The sequence below is a fragment of the Saccostrea cucullata genome, unplaced genomic scaffold (genome assembly GCF_032062105.1).
Source record: "Saccostrea cucullata isolate Sc308-1 unplaced genomic scaffold, CSIRO_AGI_Scuc_v1 ctg1363, whole genome shotgun sequence".
NCBI classification, from domain to species: Eukaryota; Metazoa; Mollusca; class Bivalvia; order Ostreida; family Ostreidae; genus Saccostrea; species Saccostrea cuccullata.
The window spans coordinates 26,916-43,577 of record NW_026925986.1 but is presented as its reverse complement, the minus strand read 5'-3'; the positions used below and the strand labels follow the sequence as shown (position 1 = coordinate 43,577).

Genomic DNA, 16,662 nt, shown 5'->3' with positions numbered 1-16,662 from the left:
GGGGAGCCCAACCTTTCGCTCCTCTTTTACTTCGGCCCTGAGACTTGTCGATGTGAAAAAATCTCAGTCATACTTTGAAAAAATAATGTGATGACAATATCAGTTTAAAGATACTAATCAGGGGCGGCGGTCGCCTCCCCAATAATTTGGCCAAAAAAAATGAAATTAAGAAAAATAAATTTTATTTGAGAAATACAGAATAACATAACTTGTATTTGCAATATTCGTAGTCAAGTAGCTTGATATTTGTGTACAATATAAGATGGCAATCAATAATGGAGGTTATATGAATCATATTTGGACTATCATGCATCATGAACATAAACTTAGACTAGCTCACTTTTGATCATATTTGCAGAATTGTGACTTGTCTTTGTATTTCATTCAGAGCGAGGAGATATAAATTTCCGCAAAACAAAGTTTAGAACACTCAAGATACACACATTCATAATATAAACTCAAAGTCAACAAAGTTGTATATTCGGAACTACATACTTGGATGTCGGAGTTACCTACTTACATGTGTAGACCACGAAATTGATACGATTACAAGTTTGGATTTTCAAACCTAGAAGTTTGGATTTTCAAACTTACAAATCTGGATTTTTTAACACGATTACCCTCCATAAATACAAATGCTACTTTTATCAACAAAAATAGCAAAGTTTCTAGAGACAAATTTTTATTATCAATTGCATCCTTTTAAAGCGTTAAAATTCAGGGAAAGATATTACCTTCGGCAACTCACAATCAGATATATACAGTAACTGCATCTGATACTGTGATGTGCTAATAAGATATATGTTCTATGCAATATCAATAATTGTGTTTTCTTGACACGAAAATGCAGCTAGGTACAGTGTTGCAATGTTTTAGACATTTTAAAAAATATTATTGTTACAGAATACAAGGGCTATGTAAACCTACATGGAAATCCAACACCTCTAAAACGCTCAACAAGTATGAATCAGATTGATGTTTTAAAAAGTGAAAACTTCAGAGAAGAACTGAGGAGTGTATTGCATAGAATTGAATATATGGACTGTAATGATATTTGTGGGAGTTCTGTCAAGCATTATTCAATAGGAAAAATAGAGACTTGCAATAAATTCAGTACCCAGGGAATCTTTGGATGGACCAAATCTTGTATTGAAAAGATAAGAGAAGCAAGGAAGCAGAAATGTAAATGTTTCATCAGCACTTACTATGTTCAAATTACCATTGAAGTAAGACACATACTTGCAATTCTAAAAAAGAAACACTTTTTTGTAAGACATTTCGTGCATTTTGCAATTGAAAGCAGAAATTACATACTGCTATCAGAGCTTGTGCGCTCGTATGCATTTCAATGTGACTTTCACTTGGAAACAATATTTATGAAGACTTCTAAAAACACAAATGCAGTTATTGTTGAAACCATTTTAAAGTCAGCTAAATGCATGATTCTAAGAAAACGCCCAAGTCTCCTACAAAATTCAATCCAGTTATCACTGTGCCATGACTGTGAAAATGGAAACCGTGTGACTATTGTTTTATCGTTTAAAGGCACAATTGAAATGACTGATATAACCCAGGAAATGGTTATGGGGAAGAAAATGTTCCTTTATAATTGTTCAAACCCTTCTGATGAAGCATACAATGTTTTCAAGTCCTATGCAACCTCACATTCAAAGGAAACTTTGCCAACTATCTCTGAAAAAGAAGCAAGAGAACTGTTCAAAAGACATTCCAATTTAACAATGATATCGGCTTCACCATATAAATCGATAGGATATTCAAAAGGAAAACACAGAGTCGTGAAAAAGCCTTGTATTCTATTATTATGTTTACATAAAGGATACATTCCCTATGGAGAAGAGGAGTTTCCAAGAAGAATTGGAGATGTTGAGGTGGATGTTCAGGAGGGTTTTTGTAACTTTGGAAATGGTGAGTCGATAGAAATGGGAGGAGACATCCGTCGTAAAGGGAGTAAAAGTGTTGGGACTATTGGTGGGTTCGTTAGTCTACCTTTTAGTAAAATTGGCCTAATAACGTGTGCTCATGTGGTTCTGTCTCATGAAGAGCTGGAAAAGAGAGAAACAGATAATCATCCTGAAGTAGAGGCATTTATCAATAGTGCCCATTCATATAAAGTGTGTGGAAAAGTTATTGACAAAGCGTTTCCAAATTTAAATCCATTAGAAGGATCTAGTGTTGACGCTGCGCTTATTGAAATCAACTCATCATCAAATGTAGCCGGTTTTTGTATGGTGTCAGAGGAGCAGTTACGTTCTGCAGGTGAGTTCCCCCGACGATGTTTTACACACAATACATTATATTTAATTTATTTACTAAATTAAAGGCCACTAAGGCAAGTTATGGCCTAAAAATATTAAATATTATTTTAAAAACCATGTTAGACACACACAAGTACCAGTACTTCTGTTTTTGATTTGCATTATATATATATATATATATATATATATATATATATATATATATATATATAATTTTTTTGCTTGTACTCTTGTCTCTCATTGGTTGATTTCCAAAAAGGAACGCATAACATTTTGTATAATCTGGTTTGGTATGGGGACACACCCCCTTGACAACCAGCATAATCAACTGTATCCATCAATCCCCTCATTTCCAGTCCTTGGGATTCATGGAAAATTCCAGATTTAATGAATGTACCTTTAATTTCAAACAGTTACTCGATCTTACCTCATGTAAACAAGCATCATGGCTGTTAGATCTATGTATCAGTTTTTACCTCCCCTCGCTTCTCATCACTTCCTTTACTACGGTTGTATTATTGCGCGGTAAATTTGAACTCATAAAAACAACACAATTTTACATCCCCAGTTGAATAATTATTTTAAAATTAAATTATAAGGAATGACTCTAATTCTTGGCCAAATTATCGAGTATAATATGGTTTGGGTCAGTTTACGCTTTTTTATAATCCGCTTCGCGGATTATAAAGCGTAAACTGACCCAAACCATATTATACTCGATAATTTGACCAAGAATTAGAGTCATTCCTTAAATATATATATATATATATATATATATATATATATATATATATATATATATATTCAAAAAAAATAGTTTTCCTTGGTATAGGGATACAATAAAATCCAAATTCAAATGACAAACTCAAACTTTGATCAGATGAACTGTAAAACTTTATCTGTGCGCCTCATTTAACTGTGATTATAATTACGTCACAATCATTATGTTTAACGTTGCCTACATAACGTCACGAGAATGACGTCACAATGTAACTTGTTTACAATTTCAAATCTACAGATGAGCCCGCATGGGGTGAAAGCGCTTTAGATAAAAGTTTGAGTTTGTCATTTGAATTTGGATTTTATATATATATATATATATATATAGATATATAGATATATAGACAACCAGACAATTTCCTCCGTCTTCAAATAACATCAGCGAGTGGTCGAGTGGTCTGTTTTTCTGACGCTTGTGTTCGTGTTAACCTTTCAAACTTTCAAACTATTTATATTTTCGTCTTTTCTCTGAAAACCACTCTTTCATTTGAATATTATTATATGATAGTTTGTAAAGTACAGCCACTATATACATACAAATAATTTTGCAATCTTCCAAAGATATTGGAGATTCTCAATTATTCGAACCATAATTCCTCTTATATGTAGGTTTATGTTGGAACATATACATGTATTTTTTTTATACATGTATTTTTTTAAAATTTCATATGCATATTTTTAAGCAATACGTGTATCCTTTGCTATTAGAGGTATTCAAATTCCAAAATGGGATATAAAGAAATTTGAAAAAAACTGTTGAAAAATCTTTTGAGAATACTATTACATGTAAGAGGACAACACCAAAGTAGGATTTTTGGTATGGAACATTACTGCATCATGTTTATTCATTTTTTTTAAATCATTGTTTATTCAAGATTGTTTAACAATTGACTATTGTGTTATTAATTTTATTCTACAAAATCCGTTTTTATCGTGCTTATGAGCAACAACAAATATCATTACTATTTTATAGGATTCCAAACAGACAAACCACCAAAGTTCCAAGGAAATATGGTACCACTGCTCGATTTGCCAAACTTGGTTTCTGGTAGTGTTGTGAAGTACGGAGTCACAACAGGTTTCACACTAGGCTGCCTCTTCAACGAATGTATGCATGTTCGTATCCAATCGGAAAACTTGACCTTACCTGATTTTCTGGGGTCAAGCCATCCCAGGAATATCACTGTGTATAATCAAATGGAAATTGAAGGTATACGTGGAAAGTTCTTTGATTTAGGTGACTCGGGATCCTTTGTGTTTTGTATAAATCAGGACGAAACACTGAGTTGCATCGGAATGGCAATAGCACTCACATCACGTGGTACGTGTCTGGTGACTCCTATAGAGAATGTCTTGAAATCTCTTAAACTTCCTGTGTCAAATAATTGTATCATTCCAGTGGAAGTAAGGTTATCTTCAAGTGCAAAACCAAGTACGGATACAATGACAATATTAAATGCCATATCGCAAATGAAATCAGACTTTGATAAGCAACAGAAAGATTCAGAAAAACGTCTGATTGATATTGAGAAAGGTTTGGCCGAGCAACGAAAAGATATAGAATATATTAAGGAAAAGTTACCTAAATCTAATCCATCACAAAATCAACCGGGTACATAATTTAAATTTTATTTCAAACAAATAAGTGCTTTAACTGAGTCAAGTCCAGGACTATTCACGTTCATAAATTTACCTTTATCATTTACTGTCTATTTCAATTAAATACATTTGATAATTTATTTAAGTGAGAGACAATATTTTTCAAAGGTTTATTTTATTTAATTATTATATAAAGAATATGTGATTTTATTTAGAAAGCCTTTTTAGAAACGTATACACCGTGTAGAAGTTGCAAGTAAATTAAAATTCGCCCATAGTATTAGAGATTTTTCTATTTATACGTTCTTCTCTTTGGAACGCCAAATTAACATATATTCAAATATTTGTACCTATCTTAAACTATCTTAAAATAATTGTAAGTATCTTCAAATCAATTAGAGATAGGTACAATTCAATTACACCTATTTTAATTTGTTTGAAGATACATACAATTGATTTTAAGATAAGTACAAAAACAATATATTGATGAGAGGTATACTTGATTTAAATATAAGTACCATTGAATTGGATACTTCTATAATTAGTAAGATATTGGCGATAATAACAACTCCCTTTATCAGACTTCATTTATGGTGCCCCATGGGGATCCAGGTTAGAATAAGTCCTCAGTACCCCCTTGCTTGTCGTAAAAGGCGACAAAATGGGGCGGTCCTTCGGATGAGACCGTATAAACCGAGGCCCCGTATCACAGCAGATGTGGCACGATAAAGATCCCTCCCTGCTCAAAAGCCGTAAGTAAGTAAGTAAGTAAGTAAATTTTATTTATAGTCGGACTACATACACATAACAAAGAACATGAGCTATAAAGCTCTTTTACCGACTAGAAACATAAAAAAACATATTTATAATAAAATGTACATATATACACATAAGAGCACAAATATCACATTAAAGTTTCACAAAGACAGAAGTTCATTTAAACAGTAAACACACAAGTGTAACCAAAGACATTGATAAACAGACATAAAAAGAAAAGAAAGAAATAAAAGACAAAACATTTGAGCAACACACAAAGAAAATAAAAGAGTCGCCATAAGAGAACAACAAGTACCTAAAACAAAAGTCATGCACACAAACAAGGAGGAAAGGTTAAGAAAGTACAATACTGTAAAAAAAAAACAAAATAATAAATAAATAAATAATAACTTAAGACGATCATCTATAAAACTGAAAATTAGGTATGAGGCATAGAAGTCTGAAGTCTGCAGGAGCTGCATTTACAATTTAGTTCTCCGCACCAAGTTGAAATGTAATTTGAAAATTGATTATATGAGGAGAATTGCCTGGCTTCATTGGGTAGAGAGTTCCAGAGCTTTGCTGCCTCATACCTAAATGATTTCATCCCATACCTTGTTCTTGGTCTTGGGACCTCTGCAGTATTTGTATATCTAAAATTGTATGAATTATTTTTAAAAACAACCAGATCTTGCAAGAAGACAGGACTTAAACCTTGTAAAATTTTAAAGGTTTCTATAGCAATGGCACGCATTCTTCTGGTTTTCAAAGATGGTAGTTTAGATTTATGTAAAAGACTCTCATAAGAACTTTTATAATCTTCGTAAATAAATCTTAATGCTCTTTCCTAAATTTTCTCTATTTTGCGAGTATTTTGCTCAGTACAAAAATGCCATGTTAAGGGGCAATAACTAAAATTTGACATGATAAAAGAGTGATATATTGTAAGTTTTCCTAACTTAGTTAAGTGCTTTCCTAACCGTTTAAGAACATTTAATTGCCTTGCAGCCTTTTTGCACATATTTGTAATATGTGTATCAAAAGACAACTTAAAGTCTATGGTTATACCTAGCAACTTAACTTCATCCTCACAAGGAATTTTGATTCCATCTAAATCAAATATAATGTTTTTACTTTGTGTTTTATTTCCAATAGAAATTGCTTGAAATTTTTCAGGGTTGGCCTGCATTTTATTTGAAGAGAACCATGTAATGAGAGATCTACTATCATGTTCTAAAGCTGCTACCACCTGTTCTAGAGATTTATCAGACTTTGATAGGGTGTTATCATCTGCATAATTGTAGAGGTTACATTTATCTACAAAGAAAAACAGGTCATTTATAAATATGTTAAATAACAGGGGACCAAGAATAGATCCTTGTGGGACACCTTTAATGATGTTTAACATGTCACTAACATGATGCCCTAATTTAACACATTGTTTTCTATGTGAGAGGTAGCTATAAAGCATTTCTTGTGCTGATTCAGATAGTCCATAGGCTTTTAGCTTCAAAAGAAGTAGTTCATGGGGAAGCCAATCAAAGGCCTTGGAAAGATCCATTAAAATAGCTGCAGTGTATTCATTTCTATCCAGGGCATATTTCCAGTCTTCAATAACTCTCAACAGAGTAGACTGACATCCAAAACCTGACCGAAAAGCTGATAAAAAAGGATTAAAAATGTCATTAAAAAAGTTTGTTAACTGTGTTTCTATTGCTCTTTCGAAAAGTTTTGATATTGTTGGGAGGACGCTCACTGGTCTATAGTTACCCTTCTCTAAGGTACTATTTTTCTTGTGTATTGGAGTAACCTGAGCAATCTTCAGCTTATCAGGAAAAGTTGATGTTACCAGGGATAGATTAATTATTTTGGTCAAGGGTTTACTGATAACTGGATTAGCAATATGCAAAAGTTTTGGAGAAATTCCATCAATACCTGTGGCCTTTTTTACATTGATTTTTTTAATATTTTTATTGACAAAATCTTCCTTAATGGGCGAGAAAGAAAATGTACTTGGTTGTGTTGTACCTTGAGTATTTTCTCTGATTGCCTTGATACTTGGGTGGTCCTCATCAACCTTTTCATCTGCATTTCCAATGTCTTTGGCTACATTTATAAAAAAATCATTAAAAATCTCACTTATTTCATTTTGATTATTTACAAGTTTTGAATTTTCTGACAGAGTTACATCATTTTGTGTGAGGGACCCTTTATTTGTTAAAAAAGGCTTCACAGTTGGCCAAAAATCTTTTGATTTAGGTCCCCCAGCACATCTTTCAATAAAATATTGATTTATAGATTTGTTCTTTAATTTGGTTACAAGATTTCTCTGTTGTCTATAGCTCTCCCAGTTCTGGTTTGATTTTATCGACTGATATTTATGCCGAGCATAGGCCTAAATTTGCAGCCCTTCACCGGCAATAGTGACGTCTCCATATCAGTGAAATATTCTGGAAGGGGACGATAAACAGTACACAATCTACACAATCATTTCTGGTATATGTTTTTGGTCACTTCTTGATATCTCGTATATGTGTATTTTAATAAGTATGTGATGCTTTTTTCACATTTTGTATTTACCTTTATCGTATACTTAGTAGTAAATAAACCGAAACTGCACGGTGCGATACGGGTGACGTCACAATACCCCATATCTCAGACCGGTCCGAAAATACATATGACGTATCAGACCGGCGGGTCGAAAATCCATATCAAACTGGAAGTAACTTTTGTATCAATTTTAAATGTTAATTTACTTGATTATATTTAAATATTTTAAATAATTCTTTGATGACATTTATGGTCTATTTTTTTCAATTACCTTAAATTGGCTCTATTAGATTTTTAAGAAAAAAATGACACTAACAAGCACAAACATTCTTCATTGACCATAAGAGAATTCGCATATTATGTATTTAAAATATGTGATAAATATAATATATACTACAAACTAAAATTCATATCATATGTCACATAGCCCTCGGGACCCATTTCATGATGTCAGATGTCATGATATCAGATATGACATATGATATGGATTTTGGTATGTAATATTCTGTATTTATTCCCCTTTTCATACTTTGTGGAGATATCTTAATTGAACCTATCTTCAAATCAATTGTACCTATCTTTGGACCAATTTTACCTATCTTTAAATGATTTATACATATTTTTCAAATGAATTAGAAATGGTATAATTCAATTGAACCTGTCTTTAATTGAAGATATGTGTAATATAAATCCACTAAAGATAGGTATAATTCATTTGTACTAAGGTAAACTTATTTAGAGACATGTATAATTATTTACACCTATTTTCAATTCAATCTTACAAATATTAATTTAATATTGTACCTATCTTCAAATGAATTGAAGATACTAGGTACAATTATCTGTTGATAGAAGCAATTATCTGAAGATAGGTTAAAATATTTCAATGTATGTTAGCTTCCCTCTCTACATCCTTGCAAGACTTGGGGACTTATCCCTACCACTGAATTAAAGAAATAGTGGATGTTATGTCCTGTTTTGGGGTCATTTTGCGAATTCTCTACCAAGTTCAAAATGAAGTGAATACAAAATATTTTACAAACAATGGCAAGATCGACATATACATAATCATATTCCATAGAACATTTGTATAAAAGCAATGACTTTGTGTATTGAATCAAAACTGAAGCTGCGATATATATGTGTCACCGTTTGGAATTTGACATCCACCCGAAGTGGTTTTTGCTCACCTGAGCCGAAGGCTCTAGTGAGCTTTCTCGATCGAAATTTGTCCGTTTTCCGTCGTAGTCCTTGTTGTATTTTTTTTTTTTTTACATTTTCATTCTCTTCTCAAAAACCATTGGGGCAATTTCAACCAAACTTGCCGCAAATTATCCTTACGTGCAAGAGATTCAAGGTTTTTTTTTTCAAATCAAAGGCCACGATAGTAGTAGCCATACAGGTGCCTACCTTGGGTAACTGTACCATGTTAGGGATATGTACAGTGGAATACTGAAAATTTCCGTAAATACAGAGGAGGAATATCGTTCTTTACTGTAGTTATAGAGTAGATGGCTATGAAAATGATGTAGGTTGCAGAGAAAGTCGAGATTTTTATACAGACAAGGGTTTTGAAAACCATTTGTAGTGGATAATAGGTCTGCCTCGTTTGAAGGTCCAGGGGAGGGTATGATTACATAATTTTGGGCCTTGTTCTATTATAATAATAAGTCCGCCTTCAGTTTAATCTACATATTTTATTAAATATTGGTTCGAGATTAATTTGATGATTTTTTGTTGTTGATCTTTTCAAAAAAAAAAAAATCAAATAAATAAGGTATAATCTTTATGGGTGTCTCTGCCGGCAGAATGTAGTTGGACCTTATATATTATAATATTAGGTCCCTTGGACGAGGCAGGGTAACGATATATTATGCGATATCAGTCACAACACAACTGTTGTATCCTTTAATCCTCCTTGGGTAAGTGGACTGATTATTCAATATAAAATAAATACCTTACAAATTGTAGGAATAACATTGCTATTAAACTTAGCAATGGTAGTGATTACTAACAAAAATATGACATTGACTGACAACAGCATATACATGAAGGATAATTTATGGAGATAACGAATGCTTTTCAATATCAAAGACCATAAATAATACAAAAATAGCAGCAGAGCAAACACGTATCTGTACAAAATCAGAGGTTGGATCAGGTGCCATGGAGGAATGAGCATCCCCCGTCGACTGGTATCACCCAACCGTGTGCTCGTTGTCATGATCGAGAAATAACGGAAAATCCGTCGTCAATTCGGTGTATAGATAATAGACAAACAATTAGTATGAAAAACTTCAGTCAGCATTTGAATCAATGATAAATTGTATTAGCTGACAAGGTCATTGTATCGACCATAGAACTTAGGACATGATGACTTTGAATGAGAATGCTGATATCTTGTTTTATCAACTTGTATGTCAATGCTTTTCCTCGCCATAGAAATTGTTAATATGCTCTTGCGTATCGAATCAACTAAGGTGTATTAACGCTATATCCAGCTGATGAAGGTACATGTATAGTACTGCATAAATAAGGGAAGATGACGATAGAAAAGTTATAAAGTCATCACGTTTATCATAAAGCTTGATTGTTAGATAACCATTGATTAATGTCATTTTCGAGTAATATGTCCATGTATGAAACTGATGTGTCAAAATCTGTGGTATGTTTTATCTCAAGCTCACCAGAATATATCGTATCGACATAGGAATGTAAATAACCATCGTTAATTGACAATACGTCGTCGATATACATGTATGTAAATTTATGTTGAGTTGAAGGCAAAATCAAGTGTTTTCTTTTTTTCACGCATAAGATATAGCACAAATTCTGCTATGTATAATACGATAATAGGTCTGCTAATAACGGAACACAATTGGTACCCATGGGAATTTCAATTGATTGTTGGAAGACCTGGTCTCCAAAACCACATACATGTAAATATTGGAAATCAGAAACTCGAGCATATTTTGATGTCAACTTAAGAGATTCTCAGGCAAGATTTATGGGTTTTATATTGAAATATGTAGGAAAAGTCTGTTAAGGTATTTTCCTCAAGAACCAAGGGCCAGAAAAGCTAAAACGTACGTGGAAAAATTTTGGGATGGTGGAGATTTTGCATTCCCCAAATTATGACCCCAGGGTAGTAGGGTTGGGTCATATAGGGTATTTCAAAGGGGAAGACTTATAAATAATATCATGGCCAAAGTTGCACGGAGTTCAAAATAGGTGTGTTTCAGTTAATTTAACTGATACACCTTTTTGAAGGGATTCAGGCGTTTTACAATTATTTCAGAGAGTCAGCAAAATATAAAAATTTTACATAGTAAAAAATCAGTAGAGGTATGATATATTTTGCTAGCAATTCTTTCTTAATTAAACCATCTTAATATGTAAGAGGTTTGTCAGTGTATGATTTAAAATTTGTGAAAATATCATCTCTGATTTGGAGTTGGGCCTAAGAGTTTGGCTTAAGGTACTCCGATCCTCAGGTTCTGAAAATCAACCATTGACTAATTGAAAAAGCTTACAAAAATTTCTCTGAATTTTCAAAGTAACATGTTTTTACCCATAATAACTCTTCATACTTCATCTCTCAAGTTACTATAAACCAACTTTTATTCGCGACGACTTTATTTCTGGATTTACTGGGGGTAAGCTAGTTCGTGACGATTAATTTTCGCGTCTAAGCCTTTCTCAGATCGTTGCTCAATAGAAACGGCGACTTTAATGACTGGTTCACGGCGAGAAATATTCGCGATGACGAGGCTCTCGCGAATTTCGCAAAAAAGTTATCGCACGCGAATAAAGTTGGTTTACAGTAATCATATTATGTAGAAAAATTAGTAAATTTCAGATATATTTCCAGGAATTCCGAATAAAAACACCTGCTACGCATTTTCCAATTCAAATGTGATTAATTAACACATATTAAAAATAAAAATCATAGGTATCCAGGCTTTTAAAGAAATCCCAAAATTTTTATTCATATAATGTACTTTTATTTTTTTCGATCATTTTACAATGCAAAATTTTTAAAGATTCTCCTGTCATTGCAAAGCCCCATAAATCACTGCTGATGTCATACATGTATCATGTTAACAAACATTGGTATCTGTGGTTAGATTAAAATGAACATCAGTTTCTTGATATATGTACATTGTAATTTTAAAATGCTTTTACCGGGTAAAAATTTCGATTTTTAATTAGACCTTTCTGAGAACTTCAAAGAACCTTGAAGCACATTGAAAGGTTTATAATGAGAATTGTTGCATGAAAAGATTTAATTTTCAAGCTTCATTTTGAGACTTCTTGAATTAAATTATGAATTAAAGAGTTGTCCTTCCAAGCTGATGATCGGAGTCCCTTTAGCTAGATTTTGGAAATAACATCTTTGAAATATGTTACAGTCGAGCAAAAAAATGTAGATAAATGATGCAAAAATATATTTTGTACATAAAAATGATGAGTTAGTTAACTGATTTTAAAGCCAGGTTTGCATAGTGTTAGGTAGTTTATCTTAAATATAAAAGTTGACCGGTGGTGGGATGGTGATGGGGATGGGGGCTTTGCTGTTCCTAAGGGGAATTTTAAAAAATAAATATATACAATATATTCCTTTGTATAGATAGTTTTCGATAGGCCTGAATTTAGCGAAAGTTACCTCCCGTTGGCCGCCATATTGGAGGTCGACTCAGTGATTTTCCCTCTTTGTCTTACCAAGTTTAAGAAAATATAGCAGAAATATTTGGTGGAAAATCTTTATCAAATAATTTTTTTTAAATAAAGGAGGCTTCCAAAAATTTATATACTTCAGAAAAATAATGATTTCTAATTCAAAATAGCAAATATAAAAATTTTAAATTGGTTGAACAATGAAGGAATATGAGCATTTGGACCTCCAGTATGGCGGCCAACGGGAAGTAACTCTTGGTCAATCGAAAACTATCTATTATAACTTTTTCCTATAACTTGTATTCCTTATATGTAAAACTTTGATCACCCATTGTGTTCCCATCCTTACCTATACTGAGGATGCTACCAGATAATATGACAACCATGGCTTTGCTGTTCTTGAGAAGAAATATTTTCAAGATTGTTCCTATGTAATTCAATGCAAAACATTGATCGCACATTGTGGCCCCACCCTACCATTGGGGGTAAGGTTGGGGGTCATAATTTTAACAAACTAGAATCTACACGCATTACCCGAGGATACTTCCATATAAATATGATCAGTCGTGGCTTCTCAGTTGAGAAAAAAATTTCCATGTGTATTCCTATGTAAATTACACTTAGATCACACATTTGTGGCCCCATTTTATACCCCAGAGGTCAATATTTGAATAAATTTGAATCTGCGCTATCTAATGGTGATTATACATAAGTTTCATATTTTCAAGCACAGAGGTTCTTGGGAAGAAGATTTTTAAAAGATGTCTGTTATTTATCACGAATTTTATAATTATTTCCCCTTTGAAGAAAGCTGGTCCCCTCATTTGAACAAACTTGAATCCCCTTTACCCAAGAATATTTTTGGCAAGTTTAGTTTAAATTAGAGATGAAAATGTTAAAAGTTGTATAATTTCTTATTTTAAAAAGTCCAACTGTTCGATTGTTTTTCCCGACTGTCGGTCCAGAAAATAGACAGGCACGTAGCATCGTTTTTGAAAGGGGGGGACTGAGAAAATTTTTTCTACTTACCTAAAAAATGTTGGCAAGCAAAAAAAAAAAAAAAATAAAAATGGCCCAAACTCGAAAATCCACCTTCGTGGGGGGGGGGGGGGGGGGGGGGGGCAACTTCCTTTCACTGAACCAATTTTTCCCTACATTTTCTAGCTATGAATATACTGTGGTAAAAAGTGGGGGGCCAACCATCTTCTCATAGACATTTCCTATAGTAAAGGTAATGTTGGGGAAAAAAGTGGGGCCCCCCTGCCCCCCCCCCCGGTTGCTACGTGCCTGATAGACAGTTAAAAAAGACTTGTTTGCTGGCGTCATGTGACGCTACTTGAGCCTCCAAGCCAAGTAATCGTTTCAAGTGAGTAATGACGTCCATATGACACGACCAGTTATGAATATATTTTGAAGTAAATGGAAAAGTGTAGCATTATCACTCTTAACCAGTTTATATTTGTCACAGCGAGACCATGCATGCATTTACAAAGATTTCATTATATCTTTTGATTGCATAACTAGAAACTATTTACAACAATTACCGGAATTTGTTTGGGGAGGAGGGTAATTGCTTTTAAGTGCAATTATATTCATTTCTCGCAAAAATTAGATGTAAACAATTAAATTTGTGATTTATACCGGTATTTACGTTACTTACTGGTCAAATAGACTAATAGACATTAGTAGAAAAACACATTACTAAATAATTTCACACCTTGCATGAAGTGTAAATGGCAACTTTTATTTTTAGATGTAAGAGATTTAAAAGACCATATTTTTCTTTCCTTATCACATGCAATTGTACAACTGTAAGTTCCGTAATCACAGTATTTTTTTTAATTACTGTTCACGGAGAGAATAGGATTTATTGTTTATATAGTGAAAAGGGATCGTTTTTATATTATAGGTGTTGTAGTATCGATCATAATATCAATTTTAAATCTCTATTACATTATATTCAGATCTACTTAATTCTTTACGTAATCATTTTTTCTACGTATTTGATTTGTTTAGTCAAGAAAACTTTTCATTTTTTACTTATTAATTCATTATCAAATCACTATACGACTAACTTACTTTCATTATTTAGTTAAGGTAGGGTTCTTCTCATATTTTTGTATTCGAAAATTAATGAAATTTTCATAGAATTAGAGGATAATCTCAATAAGTGATTGTATCAATGAGATGAAATCTGACATTTTAGATTAAAGGCAAGGTCAGGCCAAGGTCATTACCTTTTCCCTAGACATTAAGAATGAAAAAATAATGTTGCCAATCATGCGATCCATACTTGTATTTTATTGCAATAAGATAGAATCAAATTGACATAATTAGTTTAACTCTAATCATTGATATTCGCTAATTAGAATTTTCTCTAGTTTTCATAATTTTTAGGATCTATTACATGTAGTTATCTGTATTTGCTTCCTTTATTTAATTTTTTCTTATTTTCACTTAAAGTACACTGTAAAAATTGTGTTTAGGATTTAAACACTTCCATGACATGTTTAGATCTAAACATGTATAGAAATATGTTTATAAACTAAACACTCATGTCTAAACATGTTTTATATCTAAACGTGTTTAGAAATTAAACACGTTCTGCTGTAGAATGCAGAGTTATCTTCCCGGAAATGACACAAATACTCGTATATTTGAACGTTAATTTGAGCGGCCATCGAAACAAAGTAAATTACAATAGGCTTAAGAGGCGTATCAAGGAGAGATACTGACAACCCAACGGGTAACCATGAAGAAATATTGAAAATCATTTGAAAGGCATCTTTTTACTGCAATATATTAAAGGTATGTTTTCTTTTTATTAAGATTTGCTTTATTAAACCACGATGAGCAATGTAAACAGTGCCTTTGAGGTCGTTTATAGACTTGTAGGCGAGGAGGTTATATTGAATTTCATTAAAAATAACTATTTTAATTTACGTATAGTTCCAATGCGACTTGAAAAATTGATGTCATCTTCAATGGGCAGCATACAATACTTTTACTTAAATCTGACTTTCTTTCCTACAGGTTATGTGAGTAGTCAGAATTGGACTCAAAGCATGTATGTATCAAAGTACATGCATCTGTGCATGGCGTCATCTTCAAGTGCAAATTGTTGTTCCTTGATCAACACTAAGAAACGTATTTTTATGAAGTGTATTGGGTTACCCTTAATTCGACAATGTTCGGTGGATTTGAATATATGTACCTAGAATTATCATTTTGTGATTTTCCTTGTGCATTTGAAATGGATTACTTTTCGGCAGTTTAATACTAATGGGATATTATATCATGTGGTGCAATGTAGTGATTTAGGACTGCTGAAAGTTAATCAAGTTCGACATTTTGATGACTGACATATGGAACACTCTGCAATTGATTGACACTGTAATTAATCATATGCAAAATATTATATAAAATAAATTTTTTATAATTGTAATTGAAATATCTTTAATAATGCATTGTTAAAAAGATTAAAGGAAGTTGTGATATAAAATCGCTAGCGTATTTTATTTTTGTTCTCATACCTGCGTTATAAATATAATGTATGTCATGCTGATTGAACTTACAGTGATCAAAATATTAAACTTGTGTAAAAAGAACATCATACAAAGTATCTACATATCTAAACAACCAGAGGCCTTATGATGAATAATTTATATCAGTTGATATTTTGAAAATTTTGAAAATATTATGTGTATTAAAAAATATGCTCTTTGTGCCAAAATTTACAAGTGTTTATCGTTTTTCTGCAGTTACACTTGTTTATATGGTAAATTTAGATATGTTTAATTTCTAAGCACATAATTAAGAAATGGGTTTAAAATTCAAACACTTTTCTAAGCACTTTTTTGTCACCTTCTTTTTTATATGTTTAATTCCTAAACATGTAAAATTTCTAAACATGTATGAGAAAGTGTTTAGAATCTAAACACTTATGTGCTTCCATTGTAAACACTTTCTCATACGTGTTTAGAAACTAAACATGTTTAGGAATTAAACATATAAAAAAGAAGGT

The 16,662-nt window shown here is 32.4% G+C and overlaps 1 protein-coding gene across 1 annotated transcript in view; it reads left to right on the top strand.

The window, feature by feature from the left end:
- LOC134270277 (uncharacterized) overlaps positions 1-4,935 on the top strand; it is a 32,801-nt gene extending 27,866 nt beyond the window's left edge. Inside the window, exons 4-5 of the mRNA XM_062752469.1 lie at positions 904-2,277; positions 4,030-4,935. Of these exons, the coding sequence (XP_062608453.1) occupies positions 904-2,277; positions 4,030-4,676 (2,021 nt within the window). The 3' untranslated portion in view covers positions 4,677-4,935. The remainder of the gene's footprint in view (positions 1-903; positions 2,278-4,029) is intronic.
- The last annotated feature ends 11,727 nt before the right edge of the window (positions 4,936-16,662 follow it).